The sequence below is a fragment of the Myotis daubentonii genome, chromosome 7 (genome assembly GCF_963259705.1).
Source record: "Myotis daubentonii chromosome 7, mMyoDau2.1, whole genome shotgun sequence".
Lineage (NCBI taxonomy): Eukaryota > Metazoa > Chordata > Mammalia > Chiroptera > Vespertilionidae > Myotis > Myotis daubentonii.
In genome coordinates, this window is record NC_081846.1 from 87,702,912 (window position 1) to 87,719,066 (window position 16,155).

The 16,155-nt window shown below is 41.5% G+C and overlaps 1 protein-coding gene across 21 annotated transcripts in view; it reads right to left on the bottom strand.

Annotated features, from left to right (window-relative positions):
* The window catches only part of CLASP1 (cytoplasmic linker associated protein 1), a 279,926-nt gene that overhangs the window by 89,301 nt on the left and 174,470 nt on the right, over nt 1-16,155 (bottom strand). For 7 of the 21 annotated variants that reach the window (XM_059704725.1, XM_059704730.1, XM_059704732.1 and 4 more), the window contains 4 exons: nt 8,892-8,995; nt 7,045-7,068; nt 5,369-5,613; nt 2,422-2,485 (listed from right to left, as the gene is read on the bottom strand). In XM_059704725.1, coding sequence (XP_059560708.1) covers nt 2,422-2,485; nt 5,369-5,613; nt 7,045-7,068; nt 8,892-8,995 — 437 coding nt within the window. Of the gene's footprint in view, nt 1-2,421; nt 2,486-5,368; nt 5,614-7,044; nt 7,069-8,891; nt 8,996-12,976; nt 13,040-16,155 lie in introns of all 21 variants that reach the window. The other 14 variants (XM_059704721.1, XM_059704724.1, XM_059704720.1 and 11 more) reach the window with 3 other exon arrangements.

Genomic DNA, 16,155 nt, shown 5'->3' on the forward strand with positions numbered 1-16,155 from the left:
AATCGAACCTGGGACCCTCAGTCCACGGGCTAATGCTCTATCCACTGAGAAAAACAGGCTGCAGCTTAATTCATTTACTTTTAATCTATATGTTTCTTTATGTTTAAAGTGGGTTTTGTTTTTGATTCACCCTCATAATCTGTCTTTTAATTGGTGTATTTATGCCACTGACTTTCAGAGTGCTTACTAATAGAGTTACTACCATATCAGGGGCTTCTGGGGCGGCAAAGTGTGGCCGGCTCCTGGGGCTTCTGGGGCGGGGGCGGGACTGCCCTGGATTGCGGAGCGCTGGCGGCTCGCGCTGTCCCGCCCTGCCTGCAGTATGCAAATTAGACGCCATCTTTGTTGGTGGTTAATTTGCATATCATGCTGATTAGCCAATGGGAGGTGTAGCAAAGGTATGGTCAATTATCATGTTTGTCTATTATTAGATAGGATATTACAAAAGCCATAAAAAGCTTATAAAAGGTTATGGCTTAAAACCTCACATTAGTATCATGCTGCTATATACTTATTATTGCTGTCTAAGGTGAGACAGTCACAGTGGACCAATCTCAGAGAGGTACGTGGCACCTATCTCCCTCTCCTTGGTTATGAGCATCGCTCTACGGAGACAACCCAGTCATCATATACCAAATAGTGCAGCAACTATTAACCACCAGGGTGTCAAGTGGCTCAGAAGAAAGTCCATGAGCTCAGCTGTGGGGTTCCTAGCTTAGCTCAAAGGCAGCTTGCAAATAGTAACTAGACTGAGACCTCCAAACTCACTGTACAAGAGCCTTCTGATGGAAACAAATTTCCTTCTTTATCCTCACATTCTGGTTCTGAATCAGCAATCTAGAGGTGACAGGTAACAGAAATTCCGTCAATGTCCCAAACCATCTAATCCTTTATGCTATGAATTCTATAAATCTTATGCTTATGATTTAAATCTTAGTGTTTTTAACATTATTTTAGAGAAGAAATCTTGATAATTATATCATTTGGCCCTTAAACTCAACCTTTCTTGGATCTTATTAATAGTTAATGTTAACCTTGCTGTGAGGGTCAGGGTCCTAACAGGGATTTTAAACCACACTTCAAGACCGATTGAGCAGTGCTGTCCAAAAAGGGGGAGAATGCCTGCACTCATTCCCCTATGCTGTGTGAGCATCTCAAAAGGCAGGGGTCACATGCTGCTTCGTGCACCCCTTGCCCAGAGTGGGTGCCAGGAATGCTGAATGACGGCACAGAGGTGGCAGCTTAAGGGACAAATCCCATGAAGAGGAAAGGCTGGGAAAAGGGGACATCACAAAAACAGCTTCTTTCCGGGCCATCACGGCTTCACGCTTCCAGAAAAACTTAGGACAGACCATTTTCACTAGGAAACTGAAGTATAAGACAGTGACGTCCTGCATGTAAGCATTTAAGATTTGCTTATGGTGACTAAGATTTTCTCCATTTCTGTACTTTAGTTTCTGTCCTTTATCCACCCTTTAACTTTCCCAATATCATCATCCCCAAACAATGCCAATTATGTAGAACCTGGACTCGAGTAAGCGGTTCTAAGGGGTCCTCTCGGACCCCCCCTTGTGGCGTGCTCCTTGGGCAGGGATGCCCTGGTCAGAAAGGCAGGCCTCAGGCTCAGTGCTCTCCTGGGCTCCCAGGACGGGGAGGCACCAGCTAAGTGGCTACCAGTCAGCAAGCTCTTGGGGCTGGCAAATTCTATTTGTAAAAATAACTTAACCTGGTTCTCTAATAAATCTATTACATAAATGCTTCCACTTTTCTATCTTGTCTTATATAGAAATATTCTACCTGGGATGCAAAAAAATTATTATATACTTGATTATTTTCTTCTCTACTGAAATTTTTTTTAAAAGTCACTGTATTATATAATACAATGTTACATTCTAGCATCTAGCCCACTGTTGGCTAATAGGAGCCACTCAAAAATATCTGCTGAAAGACAACTGATTCCCTCCATAATAACTCGTACTTGAAATGCACTTTATATATAACTTGAAGTTTCATAGACATTTGAAGCTTCCAAGAATTCCATTTTTAAAAGATGTGACATAAGCTATTGCTGAAATTAGTGTTACATCTGTGAGGTCTTTTTTGTGTGTTTTTTAATCCTCCCCCAAGGATATGTTTAGTGGAAGGGAGAGAGAGGGAGTGGGGGAAGGAAAGGGGGAAAGAGAAAAACATGGATGGAACAGCGATAGAACCTGCAACCTAGGTATGTGCCCTGACCTGGAATCAAACCTGCAACCTTTTGGTGTACAGGACGATGCTCCAGCCAGCTGAGCCACAAACCAGGGCTAATCTGTAAGGTCTTAACTTCACTACAGGGAATTATCTCTCATTCTTTAAAAGTATATGACACAGCTCACAGACATGCAGAGAGAAAGGTAAGCAAGGCATGATTCCCAGACTTACCTTGCTATGTGGGTCAGCAAACATTCGTGTGAAGATCTCACACAATCTTTTCAATTCTACTCGACTAAAAAAAAAAAAATAAAATGGAAATAAATTCCCTTTATTAAGTAAACACTAAAATTAGTTACAGCTTTGGTTTAAAAATCCTTTTATTTCAGTCAACTACATAAAGCTTTATATAATTTTTATTAAAGTTTTTTCACACAAAAAAACTTTATATTATTTAACTCATGATGAAATCAAACGGGAATATGAAACTATAATAGTTTTGTTTTTATTTTAAAATGAGGAAACTAAATCTCAGAGAGTGCCTAAGTTCGCAGGTATGGAAGTGGCAAAGCCATGAGATAAATCCTGTTTATTTCATCCAGGTCTGTTTTCCACCTGCCACAGATGGAGGACAACGGGATAAACTAGGAAAGCATGTACTCTGGGGTCATACGGACCTGAATCTTAATCTCAGTTCTGCCAGAGAAAGTATGAGTCACACAGGGTAAGAGTTCCCTGGCTGCTGTGAGGATGAGAGGAGATGACACCTCCTTCCAACAACTGTGCCTAAGACACAGCAACCGCGTTTTGTTTTAGGGATCCTCTGCCTTTCTTATCCTTAACTGTACTACCAAGTCCCAATTTTACTTCAAGGCTGATTAGAAGGGACATATCATGCCTGAGTAATCCCCCCTTATACACACAACACAATCTAGATAAGACCAAAGCTAATCAAAGATTTCTAGAGGCTATTCAGTGGATACTTGGTGAACACTGAGATGTAAGAAACTGAGACCAGCAGAACTAACTAGACTCTTGAAGCAACAATCACAACAAATAATCCTCATTTTGTTCTTTGACAGATCACTAGCGGTCAGAAGCGACCTGCCTTTCAGAAGGCACATGACAGAAGTTCTCAGGACATCTTCATGAACAGAATAGAATTGGGGGGGGGGGGGTAGCAGGGTAGAGTCAGGCTGACTTGGGAGCCACACCGCATAGGGATTCCTGGGTCAGTGCTCACTAACTTTGCAGAACCCATCTAGGACCACAAAAGTATCCGGTGTCATAATTTATCTTTAAAAAATTATCTAAAGAATATAATACACTGTCATGGATTCTACTTTTTCACATTTTAACATCTCTGTAATTGTGAGATTCATCTTATAATCAATGACATATTAACGTCAGGTTTAATAAGCAGCATTTCTTCTTAAAAGGGATATAAAATAACTAAAGGCCTGGTGCACAAAAATTTATGCACTTGGGGTTGGGGGATTCTCCTCAGCCTGGCCTGTGACCTCTCGCAGTCTAGGACCCCTCAGGGGATGTCCACCTGCTGGCTTAGGCCCACTCCCCAGGGGACTGGGCCTAAGCTGGCAGTCAGACATCCCTCTGGCAGCCCAGGAGCCCTCGGGGGATGTCCACTTGCCAGCAGGGAGCAGGCCTAAGCTGCAGTCGGACATCCTTAGCACTGCTGAAGAGGCGGGAAAGGTTCCTGCCAACACCGCTGTGCTGGCAGCTGGCAGCCTGGCTTGTGGCTTATGGGAGCGCACTGACCACCAGGGGGAAGCTCCTGCATTGAGCATCTGCCCCCTGGTGGTCAGTGTGTGTGATAGTGACCAGTCATTCCCAGTCGTTGTGCTGTTAGGGTCAATTTGCATATTACCCTTTTATTATATAGGATAGAGGCCTGGTGCACCAGTGGGGGCAGGCTGGTTTGCCCTGAAGGGTGTCCCGGATGAAGGTGGGGGTCCCCTGGGGTGCCTGGCCAGCCTGGGTGAGGGGCTGAGGGCTTTCAGGCTGGCCACACCACCTTCAGGGTAGGGGAACCCACTGGGGTGCCTCACCAGCCTAGGTGAGGAGCTAATGGCTGTTTGCAGGCTGGCCACACCCCCTTCAGAGTGGGGTACCTACTGGGGTGCCTGGCCAGCCTGGGTGAGAGCTGAGGGCCATTTTCAGGCTGGCCACAGCCCCTTCGGGGGGGAGGGGGGTTCCGCTGGTCAGCCTGGGTGAGGAGCTGATGGCCGTTTTCAGGCTGGCCATGCCCCCCGACGACCCAAACTCCCAGCCTCTCCTTTTTTTCTTTTTTTTTCATGACGGCCTGGAAGCAGGTATCTGGGATTTATTTATCTTCTATAATTGAAACTTAGTAGCCTTGAGTGGAGCCCAGGTTGGCCAGGGCAGGCAGGAAGCTTGGCTTCCTCCATCACTAGGGGCAACCCAAGCCTCCTGCTCGCTCCAGCTCCATGGCTGCTGCCATCTTTGTGATGGAGTAATGGTTAATTTGCATATTGCTTTTTTATTAGATAGGATGGTTTGTCTATGGTGCCTTAGATTTGGTAAAATATGGTATGAAAACATACTTTTTTGGTATGTGTGTAATACTTGCTCATGTTAGAAAATTTATGAAATACAGGAACATAAAAAAGCAAAAATATTAAATACTATTACTATTAGTAGTCCAATTTAGTAAATCAATTCAGGATCACTTTAGTATTTATAAGCTACAGATATGCATGTGTATTAAAATTTTTTAGATTGAGACTGCTATCATCTTACCCACAACCCTAAAGTGTAATGAACCACACCAACCTGCAGAGTTTTCTTTTCTTTTCTTTTTCCAAAGCAGCTGTGCCATTTTCTTTCCCTATCAACTATGAGTGACAGTTCCCAGTTTTGTTTTTCACCTAAATTGCAACCTGCACCACAATTTCTCAAATAATAGCTACCAGCCAAATGTGAGCCGCCAGGGAACCAGATGTTTTTATAAATCTAATAAACTACAGAGAACTTGCCAGATATTTCAAAATCTCTGGAAGGCAAAGACTGGGTCTCGGTCACCTCAGCACCTTCGGTGCTGGAACTCCATCGGGGCTCCACAAACATCAGAACCCCCCCCACACCCCTGAGGCGGACAGTATGGACTCGAAGCAGCTCACCGAGCCACTGCCCTCACCTCAGTGTTCTCTGGCTCTTCAGTAAGTTCTGCAGGCCCAGAAGCCCTTCTTTCCTCTCTGACCAGTTTGAGCTGGCGCAGTGGTTGAGAACTTCTGCCACATCCTCGGTCTGCCGCAGGTAATGGGGGATGCCGCCGTTCCTGGAACCATACGAGCGCTCAGAGCAAACGCTCGAGGCATCACTGTTGGCATCATCGTCAGAATACATCCCATAGGGCTCATATCTCCTCCTCACAGGCTTCTTCTGCCAGGTCCGAAGAGGGATGGGGTGATGGAGAAAGAAGTGGAAAGATGAAATGACCGTGAGTCGCCCCAAACAAATCCACCACCAACAAAGAGTTGCATGTCAAAGGATGCACACGCAGATGCGGGGGCACCACGCCTGCCTGTGTTTACAGATTAGGGAGTGAAAACAGGAAGGCAGATTTCTGGAAGACATAGCGAGTAATAAGCAGAGCACCTGTAGCAGAGAAAAAGAGCAAGGTCTCTAGCACACTGTATGGGCTTCTTGGGTTATAATCCTGCTGCCACCACTGGCTGGCTGTGTGACTGCAGAAAGCCTCCGGCCCTTTCTGCTTTAGTTTCCCCGTCTTTGAGATAATAATCACCCCCCTTACAGGCTTCTTCTAAGGATTAAATGTTGCCTGGCTGGTGTGGCTCAGGGACTGAACATCGACCCATGAACCAGGAGGTTCGATTCCCGGTCAGGGCACATACCCAGGTTGCAGGCTAGATCCCCAGTGCAGGAGGCAGCCAATCAATGATTCTCACTCATCATTGATATTTCTATCTCTCTTTCTCCCTCTCCCTTCCTCTCTGTGAAATAAAAACATTAAAAAATAACAAATAAATAAATGGAATTGTATGTTAAGTAACCTGGCTTAGCCACCAGACACAATGCAAGCTGTGCACCCACAGCCTCCTCCCAACCAAAAGTAATATATCTTGAGCATGGTCTATGAGTAAATTTGTTTGAATACTCACACTTCCTTACAGTCTCAAACGGAAATGACAGTGGCAGAGTAATCTATGTACAAGGATTCCTAAATTATCTGAGCCACTTTTATTAAGGACAAAGTTTTATAGCACAAATGGGCTTCCTGTAGATTAGCATTTCTCTTACCCTGAACACAAGTTAAACCCATAAATAATACAGCAACAGCTGAATAAAATTGATAAAATTTATAAAATACAATTTAAGGGAAAAACACAGTTATTTGCTTAAACTGTACAGATGTAATTTCCTAATAAGGTGGTTTTTAGTACATCCCAAATTGCTCAGGACAGTGCTGCTCTATGCCTCATTAGTAAGCCCCTTTCACTCTCAAAAATATGGCCACCTTACTTATCCAGACACTAGATCCCTCAAATAATAAAAATACTGAATATATCTAATCATCAAATAACGACATAAGTGTAGTTATAACTGGGGTTTAAAAATAAAATTAAATGCTATTGGGAGAAGGCACAGCCTTACATTAAAAATAAATACTAGAACAAATAGAGTTGCCTGACTCTACCACTAATGAAAGTGTCACCAGATTCAACAATATCATAATTCAGACCAGAATTTCTATATTGCACTATCGTTTTTGTTGCTTTCACTAGCTCCTAAAGGAAATACACTTGCAACAGAAAAAACGGAGTTGTAAAACAAATGTTAAAGCACTGGTACCTTGCTCCTGGAGTCTCCTAACAGCTGTAGGCAGGAAAATATTGAAGGATGGGGAAAAAGCATAGAGAATTATGTCAGAAGCATATGTGGGGATCATTCTTGCAACAAAAGTGTACAGCAAAACATATCTTAGCAAACCAAAAATACAGAGTAGCGAGCGATTCATATCACGTGAGATCAAGTGAGTAATAATAAAAAATGCTTTCACAATGGCATTTCCTAACACTTCTAACCTTCTTACAAGACCTTCCTGTGCTTGCTGTAATTCTCTGCTAAAGCTCTCCCACACCGAGGGACATCTCCTAAGTCACCATTAATTCTGTGGTCTGTCCCTGTGGTACATTCTGTCTGCCCCGGGCTTCTATCCTGTGAGGCAAGAATCGTGGACCATTTTGCGCTTTCTCTTCCGAAGCAGGACCACCGGAGAAACCAAGCAGTTCAAACAAAACGAATGAGGGCAACATGAGTGTCAATGGAGCTGGAGCTCAGAGAAAAGCCCAAGTCAAAGAGCCGAGATTCACTCTCCAGGCCTGCTCTGCCTCCTAGAACTCTGTGCAGTCCCTCCGTAGTTCTTCAGAGAACTAAGAAACCCCCGCCTTACCTGGAAGTCCCATTTAACTAAGGATTTGGCACATCTATCTTTTCCCAACCTCTGACCTCCACTGCCTAGGGTCTCTGAATAAAAAAGAAAGAATCTAAACATTGCAACTTGGAAGGAAAAACAGCGTCACAGAATTCTGTTCCAGCTCCTGACTCTTAAGTTAAAGCCCCTGAGAGAGCAATCTCCCTCAATTCCTGCATGTGCCAGAAAAGGCCCACCTGCAGAGCAGCTCATGCAGGAGCTGGCCAGGCAGCCCTGCAGAAAGGAAAGCATTATGAGAGCAGCAAGCTGCCTGCTCACAGCCGCTTGCCAAAAAATCTGAGCAAGAACAAACGAGACAGAGAGAGAGAGAGAGAGAGAGAGAGAGAGAGAGAGAGAGAGAGAGAGTCAGAATCACTTGTAGCCACAAACCATACATTTTGATCACACAAAACATGGCTGAATTAAAACTTCAGGGTCTGAAAGGTGGATGCTTCCTTAGAGGAGAATAAATCTTCCAACAGCAAAGTCACAGCCAGAGGTCAGACAGTTCTAAAGAGAGCCTGGTTTAATGCTGAGCGCACCGACCAAAAGACCCCCGCGGCTGTGCCCCTACTTGCTGAAATGGATCTTGAGAAAGCACCTTGACCACTAGCAGACTCTATTAAGGACCGTTTTGCTATAACCATAAATGTAAGGGCCTCTGGGCACTTCCTATTGTTTTTTAGATATTACATTATAAGGATGCAAAAACATACTCCGCCCGTGCTTGAGAGCCTCAAAGGGCTCATCTTAAACTGGGGGGAAGTTTCCATATATAATGACTTACAAACTCATTTTTAAAAACAAACAAACAAAAAAGCAAAGTGATATGGAACAACTAGTGAGGCAATGGAATAAATGCAGATTTTCAAACCACAAACTCTATGACCTAGTATAATAATTTTTTTTAGGTTATGCCATCAAAGCTTGTAAAGCAACAGAAGCAATAAAATGGGGAAAAGATGCTGGAAAAAAGAAAAAAGAAAAAAGACACCCAATGACATCAGAGAAGCCAATGTCATCACAACTTCCTCAGTGCTGAGGAGCACAGAAGAAATACTTGATGCTAATAATTTCTGTAAGGCTACCTTTCACTTAAACCAGTAATATAAATTTACCCAACTTAAAGAGTGTCACGGTAACCTGATTTGGAGGCACTTTTCTGTGAAGACAGAATAATTCGGATGAGTAAGTCAAAGAGACGGACAGGCACTGTGACTCTTACCAAAGCGTCAGCAACAGCAGCTTCAAGATCTGTACTTGTGCTTAACACGCGCATGGCATTCACAGAACCAGGTATTCTTCCTGCCTGGCCAAGCCCAAACCGGTCTATTTAAAAAACAAAAGCAAAAGATATGTCACTTTAATTCACATTTTCTCCATTTCTTTGCAAGGATCCTTCCCTCTTCCCACCTACAGAACAGAGGCTGTGGAAACTGCCCAGCCCATTTAAATACATTGCACTTGGAGTTTTAGCTACACTTGTTTCCCAGTGACAGAGGGTAGACTGTTCGCAGTTAGTACCATCGTGCCACAAAGCATCCTGACAATTGAAATGGTTCTTTAATGATATTTTATTTTTGAAAAGTGCTGAGATATAGGAGAGAGCAACTTATTATAGAAGGGAGCAGAGCTATGGGTTGAGTCTCTCAATCTGTTTAGCATTCCCTCTAGAGCAGCGGTTCTCAACCTGTGGGTCGCGACCCCTTTGGGGGCCGAACAACCCTTTCACAGGGGTCGCCTAAGACCATCGGAAAACACATATAATTACATATTGTTTTTGTGATTAATCACTATGCTTTAATTATGTTCAATCTGTAACAATGAAAATACATCCTGCATATCAGATACTTACATTACGATTCATAACAGTAGCAAAATTAGAGTTATGAAGTAGCAACGAAAATAATTTTATGGTTGGGGGTCACCACAACATGAGGAACTGTATTAAAGGGTCGGGGCATTAGGAAGGTTGAGAACCACTGCTCTAGAACAAGCATGTCAAACTCGCGGCCAATGAGCCACATGTGGCCCACAGCGAATATTTTTGTGGCCCAGCCAATATAAACATATGTAAGAAACGTCTTAATAAAAATTTTGCAACTTAATTTTTACAATATCCTGTTATACATAATTATTAATAACGAAATACAATGTTCACTAATGACTGATTACTTTAATCGTGTTGCTTTCATTTCCCTTACGTGCCTTATGCACAGGCGCACCATTTATCTCCACTAATACCAGCAGCGAATATTTCAGCAGCTGATTGCCACGTCATTAGTCTTGGACTGACTTATTTGGTGTGCACAACAGGAAATATTTCACTTTCGGAGGACAAAAAAAAATAGGTTTATTTGTGTTACGCTTATTAATTTGTGCAGTTATTCAGTGTCTGGTAAGTTACTGTTCAAGAAAAAGTATTAATTTTTATTAAAATGTTCTATTATTTTATGTTAACGATTACTCATTTATTCAGCATGTCTCTATCGAAATAAACCTACGTTTCTATGAAAACTGAAGTTTTTATTTTTTTGAGGCCCACATAAACTTAAACCTTGTTTATTTGGCCCGTGTTAGCCTTTGAGTTTGTTCCTCAATACAGTTCCTCATATTGTGGTGACCCCCAATTTCATTGTTACAAATTGAACATAATTAAAGCATAGTGATTAATCACAGAAACAATATGTAATTATATATGTGCTTTCTGATGATCTTAGGCGACCCCTGTGACAGGGTCGTTCGACCCCCCCCAAAGGGGTCGCGACCCACAGGCTGAGAACCGCTGTTCTAGAGTCAAGTGGCCCTGAGGTTTGGTCAAACTGATTAGGACGCTTCAAGGTTACTGTGGCTGCAGGTCAATGAGTCCTAATGCAATGTGCAATAGTCAAAATTTAAAACAAATGTATTCAGTTGATCACTGTGCAAATTTTCATCAGTATCAATACTATTTAACTATTATTAATTAAACTCAATTTTAGGCATATGTTCATCATAATTCCTGTATCACCAAAGGTTATTTAAATAAATTTATTAAAATTCTTTAATAATCACCACAAAAGCTAGCATTGCAACTGCAAAATATTAATAATTAAGATAATATTGTATACATTTTTCCTGAGTCCCTCAAAGGATTTTTAAATGATAGTCTTTATACATGTGGACAAAATGGATAGAATCCACAAGATTTAAAACAAATTTTACAGTTCAAACAACTATTCTAAGCTTGCTAATGATCATGGACAATGAAAACTAGCTTTTTAAAGTCCTTTACATTACATTTGACCAGCCTTCCTTAAGAAGTACTGAGATTTAAACTATAATAGAAGGTCCATGTAAATTATACTTCACAGGTATATCACACTAGTTTCTTATTTAAAATGCTAAGATATATTTTTTTAAAAAGCTTTGGAAGAAATGTTAAGATAAAAAATGCTTTCTTTTTATTAACATATACTGGACAAGGAAAATCTCTGTTACTAGCCATATAAAGCATTTACAATAAAAGGAAAACTAGTATTTGTTTTAAGTAAATTGATCTTTCCTATGAAGTGATATGTAAAATCTTACAAATAAGATTTTAGATATATAACAAACATCACCTACAAAGCTGGTGAACTTTAAAAGTGAAGTGTTATTTAACGCTTTTAAAATGCCAGTTTCAAAACATTACATCTTCCATTGCCACAGAAAGAAAAAAAATGTAAACAGTGCTAATCAAAAAAGTTATACAGTCATGAATTTTTATAAAGAAACAAAAATTGTATGTTATACTATCCCCTTTTTTAATGCACTTGCTGATCATACTGAATGTCACCTTAGTCATTTAAGGCAATTTAATGTGCCATATAAACTATAGAGAAACCACAAAACAATTATATCTACATAATTATATAGATATAAATTACCAGTTGAAATATGAAACGAGTATAAATTTGAGATTTATTTTGCACAGTTTCATAAATGATCTTCGTTCATTTTTCCCCCATTAAAAAAGGGTAGATAGTAAGGGATTTATGAATAACAGAAATGAAAGTAATTCAGTTAAAAGCCATTTAAAAATTACCAGCATGAACTTAAAAACGAAGTCTACATAAAATAAAATAAGGAATTAGATCTCATGCCAGCAGTTCTTGCTCAAGGGATAATACTGATTTTTCAGACACAAAATTAAAACTAAAAGGACAATGCAATTAATTAATCTTGCTTCCCAAATGCACACAGCTTTGTCACAGTGTCTGCAGCTCATTCTATATGTATCAGAGATCATTGAATTCCAAGTCTTAAGAGGAAATGTTTGGATCTAAGCAGAACTGTAAGCCTTTTATTTCAACCAGAGAAAACTCTGTTCTGCATTCTCGCTGCTCTGATACTATTATGAAGCTCCATTTCTAAGCGATGGATACAGATGACTGTACCCAATCTGGCCCATAACCTTCAGGGGAATGGGAGAGCATATATTTTAAAAATGCATACCTGGTTTCATGTAGAGGAGGAACAAAGAAAATATCTAACTCAGTGAATTGGTCACAGTTATCACTTGTGACTTAATAAGATTGTGTCTTACTCGATACTGTAGTCATTAGGGTTTCTAGTATCTGAAAATGATGCCAATTAAATCTGGCAAACTAATATATATATATTACTGTACGCTTCCTTTTGCCCCAATGGCTAACCAGTGAATTTTTGGTATTGTCAGAAAGGGGCCGAGATGGAAAAAGCTTGGGGACCAAAGGCTGCAAAAGCTGCCACTGGCCTGACTATGTTATCTGAATCATGATCTTCTTTTTCCACAAAAGTGTTAGGACAATCCACTTATTTTTATACCTACAGTTTTACGTATGACCTACTTTGGTAACTAAATAGTACCTCTAAATTAGAACGTGACACTAAATAACATTAATAATCATCACTTTATTGGGAGTGAAGACTTGGGAGATGAAAGACTCTGTTGGATAATATTCATACTCCACTCCCCACAGGGACCCTTCTGATACCTAAAGTCTGGGTGCTTTCCTGGGGGAGGGAGCAAAAGAGGGTGAGAAGTGCCCCCCGCCTTTGCTTTGCTTCGTTTTAACATAAATACGAACACTGGAGAAATAATGTTGTCAAAACAAGCTATAAAGCATCCACAGCCTATTAACAGAACCATAAACATTCAACAACTTAAAAAAATTCAAGCACATGGGGCGGGGGGTGGTGAAGTGCATACATGCCAAGTGCTAGCCAACACTGATGAAAACGAATGTAAAATGAGCGCGGAAGTAGAAGAGATGGAGGAGCCGAGGCATGCAGTTAGCACTTGTTCACCTGACTGCCCGACAGAGTCAGCAGTGGAGAGAGCGCTAGTGGACCTGGAATGCCGTCGAGAGGCTGCAGGTAAAAGGAATGTGACACCCACAGGATTAACACAGAGGTACCGAGACAGAATGCCACAGTCCAAAGGAAATGCAGCGACGGCCGCCACGGGCCACGTTTTCTCATGAAAAGAAATGGTGCTACATATGAATGGATAGCAAGGGCCAATCCCTAAATTCCACGGCTGCTGGCTCTCAGGCAGCTCTTAAATACACAGGCACTCAAAGGCCCTCTGTAAGGCATTCCTTATGCACCAACGAATTCAGACTCCAGGTGGACCTTTATTCCATGAAGCCTCTACCAGCCATTATGAAATATGCAACATGAAGAACATCAGGAGTCGCCAGCGCCGTCTGAATCCGGGTCGAACAGCAGGATGGGTTCACTCAGCCCACAAGATGTCTCATCAGTATGTGATGCACATGTAACCATGCACCAAAAACAAAAGAGAATTTATAATGTCATCTGAACACAAACAGAATGAATCACAAGAAGAGGGCTCAACAATGGACTTCCATCCTCCCCAGTCAAACGTTTGTTGTTCTGTTGCATGGCTATCCTAATTCATGAATTTACTTTTTAATTATTGGAAATTTAGTTTTAAGTTTAAATGGCCTTCCCGGGAGAGGCATTTGCAGTACCACGGTATGAATACTGCCTCTGTCATACAACTGGGGGCAAAATCCTGGTTTGATCTGTAAGTACTTAACATCTCTGTGTCTCCGTTTCCTCCTCTGTAAAATGGAGCTGATAACAGTGCCCACCTCTTGGGAGTTAAGAGAATTAAGAGCTCATACATGCAGCACTAAACACAATGCCAGGCACAGAACAAACAGTGGTTAAAAGTCACGGTAGCGGTGCTGGTCGTGGCAGTAATAGTGAAGAGTGAATTCCAATGCACATCTATACATTAAATATTGTTTCATTAGTAAGTATTCATAATACGCATATTAAGTCATCAATTGGAGGAAATGCATGCTTAACTACATCCTCGTGGAGATAATGACTTTTACAATTAATTATGAAACATAGACATGATTCAAACATGAATTTTTTTTACCAGAGTGCCATCCAATATGTGGCTTTTCTTTACCTCAGGAAAACCAAACAAGATAATATGCTTCTATCCATTACTCTGAAAAGAACATGATGACTGCACCCCAGAAAGCCCCTGAGTTTAACGGTGATACTGAGCAGAGCTACTTCTCACACACACTGGGGCGCAGGGTCCTACACATGTCAGCATTCACTGTCATCAAGTATCAAAACATCTCCAGTGCAATTTACTCATTAAAGACCATGTCACTTGATGAAATGCACATATTGGTGGTGTGTGTGGTATTAAACAGCAAAGGCTACCTACCTGGCCAATGAGGACACATTTTTATCATCTTACAAAAAGAAAACTTAAGAATTCCTAATTCTTCAAGAAGCACAAAAATAAATCAGCAATCTCTAAAACAGGTATTATAAAATAGTCCCTTTACTCAAATAAGGAAGATGACAAAATGTTTTTTTTAGTCTGAAGCCAAATAATCATTTCATTATACAGGTTGATCAGAATCACTTAATAGTTTAAACTAAAAGTAGCTTTTTAGGAATACATGATCTAAATGTTTCTTATAAAGTGTCCTTTGGTTCTATTTCAATAAAATATTTTATAGTAAATCTGTCGTGTAATGAATCCTTTGTCACAATCTCAGTAAATACCAGACAATGGAATCCAAGGTGAAACCATTTACATCAAAGTCTTATTTACAAATGCTAGAGCCCTTAATTCCACTTAAGTCTTGTCATTATAACTATATAAATACATACTCATACCATTAAAATGGCCCAAACAATCTAGTTATAAAAATGCAAACTTAAAGCCAATATATAGTCACATAATTACCTTCACCCCACACCCTTTTTGGAACGTGAAAATTGACCATGTGAGTTGATACAAAGGGGCACTCACACACAATCTCACTTATTTATAAAGGGGGTGGGAAATGCTTGTTTAAGTGGGTAAGAAAAAGAAGAACCCTTCACATTCTTTGAAGGGCGCAATAAGTTCCCCTGGGGACAGCAACCTCCTGGGACGAATCCCCAGGTCCTAGCCCCAAGCCTGGAAATCTTCAGAGCCCGCTGAGCTCTTCCCTTTGCCTAAGCATGCAGAGGCCTCACAGACAGCATTTAAAACATTTCAGAGAATAAATGAAACATGTGCTGCTTTCAACTGAGGCAGGGTAACAACCAAGCTTTGAAATCAGACCTGGATTCAAACCCAGACCACTGCATAGCTGTGTGACTTGAGAAAGTGGCTTATCTTGATTGAGCCTGTTTTGCCCTCCATAACAGAGGGTGATACCTATCTGAGGAACCAGGAGGGACTGGCTCAGCATGGTGCCAGGTACACGTGAGCGAGCGCTGTTGTTCCTGTGTAACCAAAGTTTTATAAACAAATTTAACCCATGGAGGGAAGCAACGGGCATGGTATGGAAGTTCATCTGAAAAGATGGTACTACTGCCTGACATCACCGAAGACACGTGCCGATGCCGGAGCCCATTCGGAAGGGAAACAGCTGCAGCCGCGTCGTCTGCATCAGTGGGAGCAACATGCATTAAGCCCCCTGGGCTGTCACCAGACACAGAGCAGATCCCTTTGCCAAAGATAGTGAAGACAGACTAGCTCACTCAGCTCCTCGGGGTTTGACAGGGACCTCAAGAGAGCAGCACAACCTGCCTGGTCCAAAGACCACAAGATGTTACACAGGCTGCATCCATGGACAAGAACAAAAATGCCAGGATGTGTATGGAATAAAAAGACTGAACTGCCTCTAAGAGACAAAGTGGCCAATAAACAGACTGACTTGTTCACTTATGTAACCGGTTTTCTAGAACAGCGGTCGCCAACCTTCGGACCTCATGGACCACCAGTGGTCTGCAGACCACCAGTTGGCGACCGTTGTTCTAGAAGGTCAAATAGCGAGCAGGATATACAGAAATAAATTCTTAACTTAAAAGGAAAAATCACCAGTTCACTCAGAAAAAACCCCACCACTGCTGCCCTTGACTGGTTGGGAAATCTGATCTGTCCCTCAGATTGCTGGGAAAGGGCTGACAGCGCCAGGCAAACCGCATTCCTC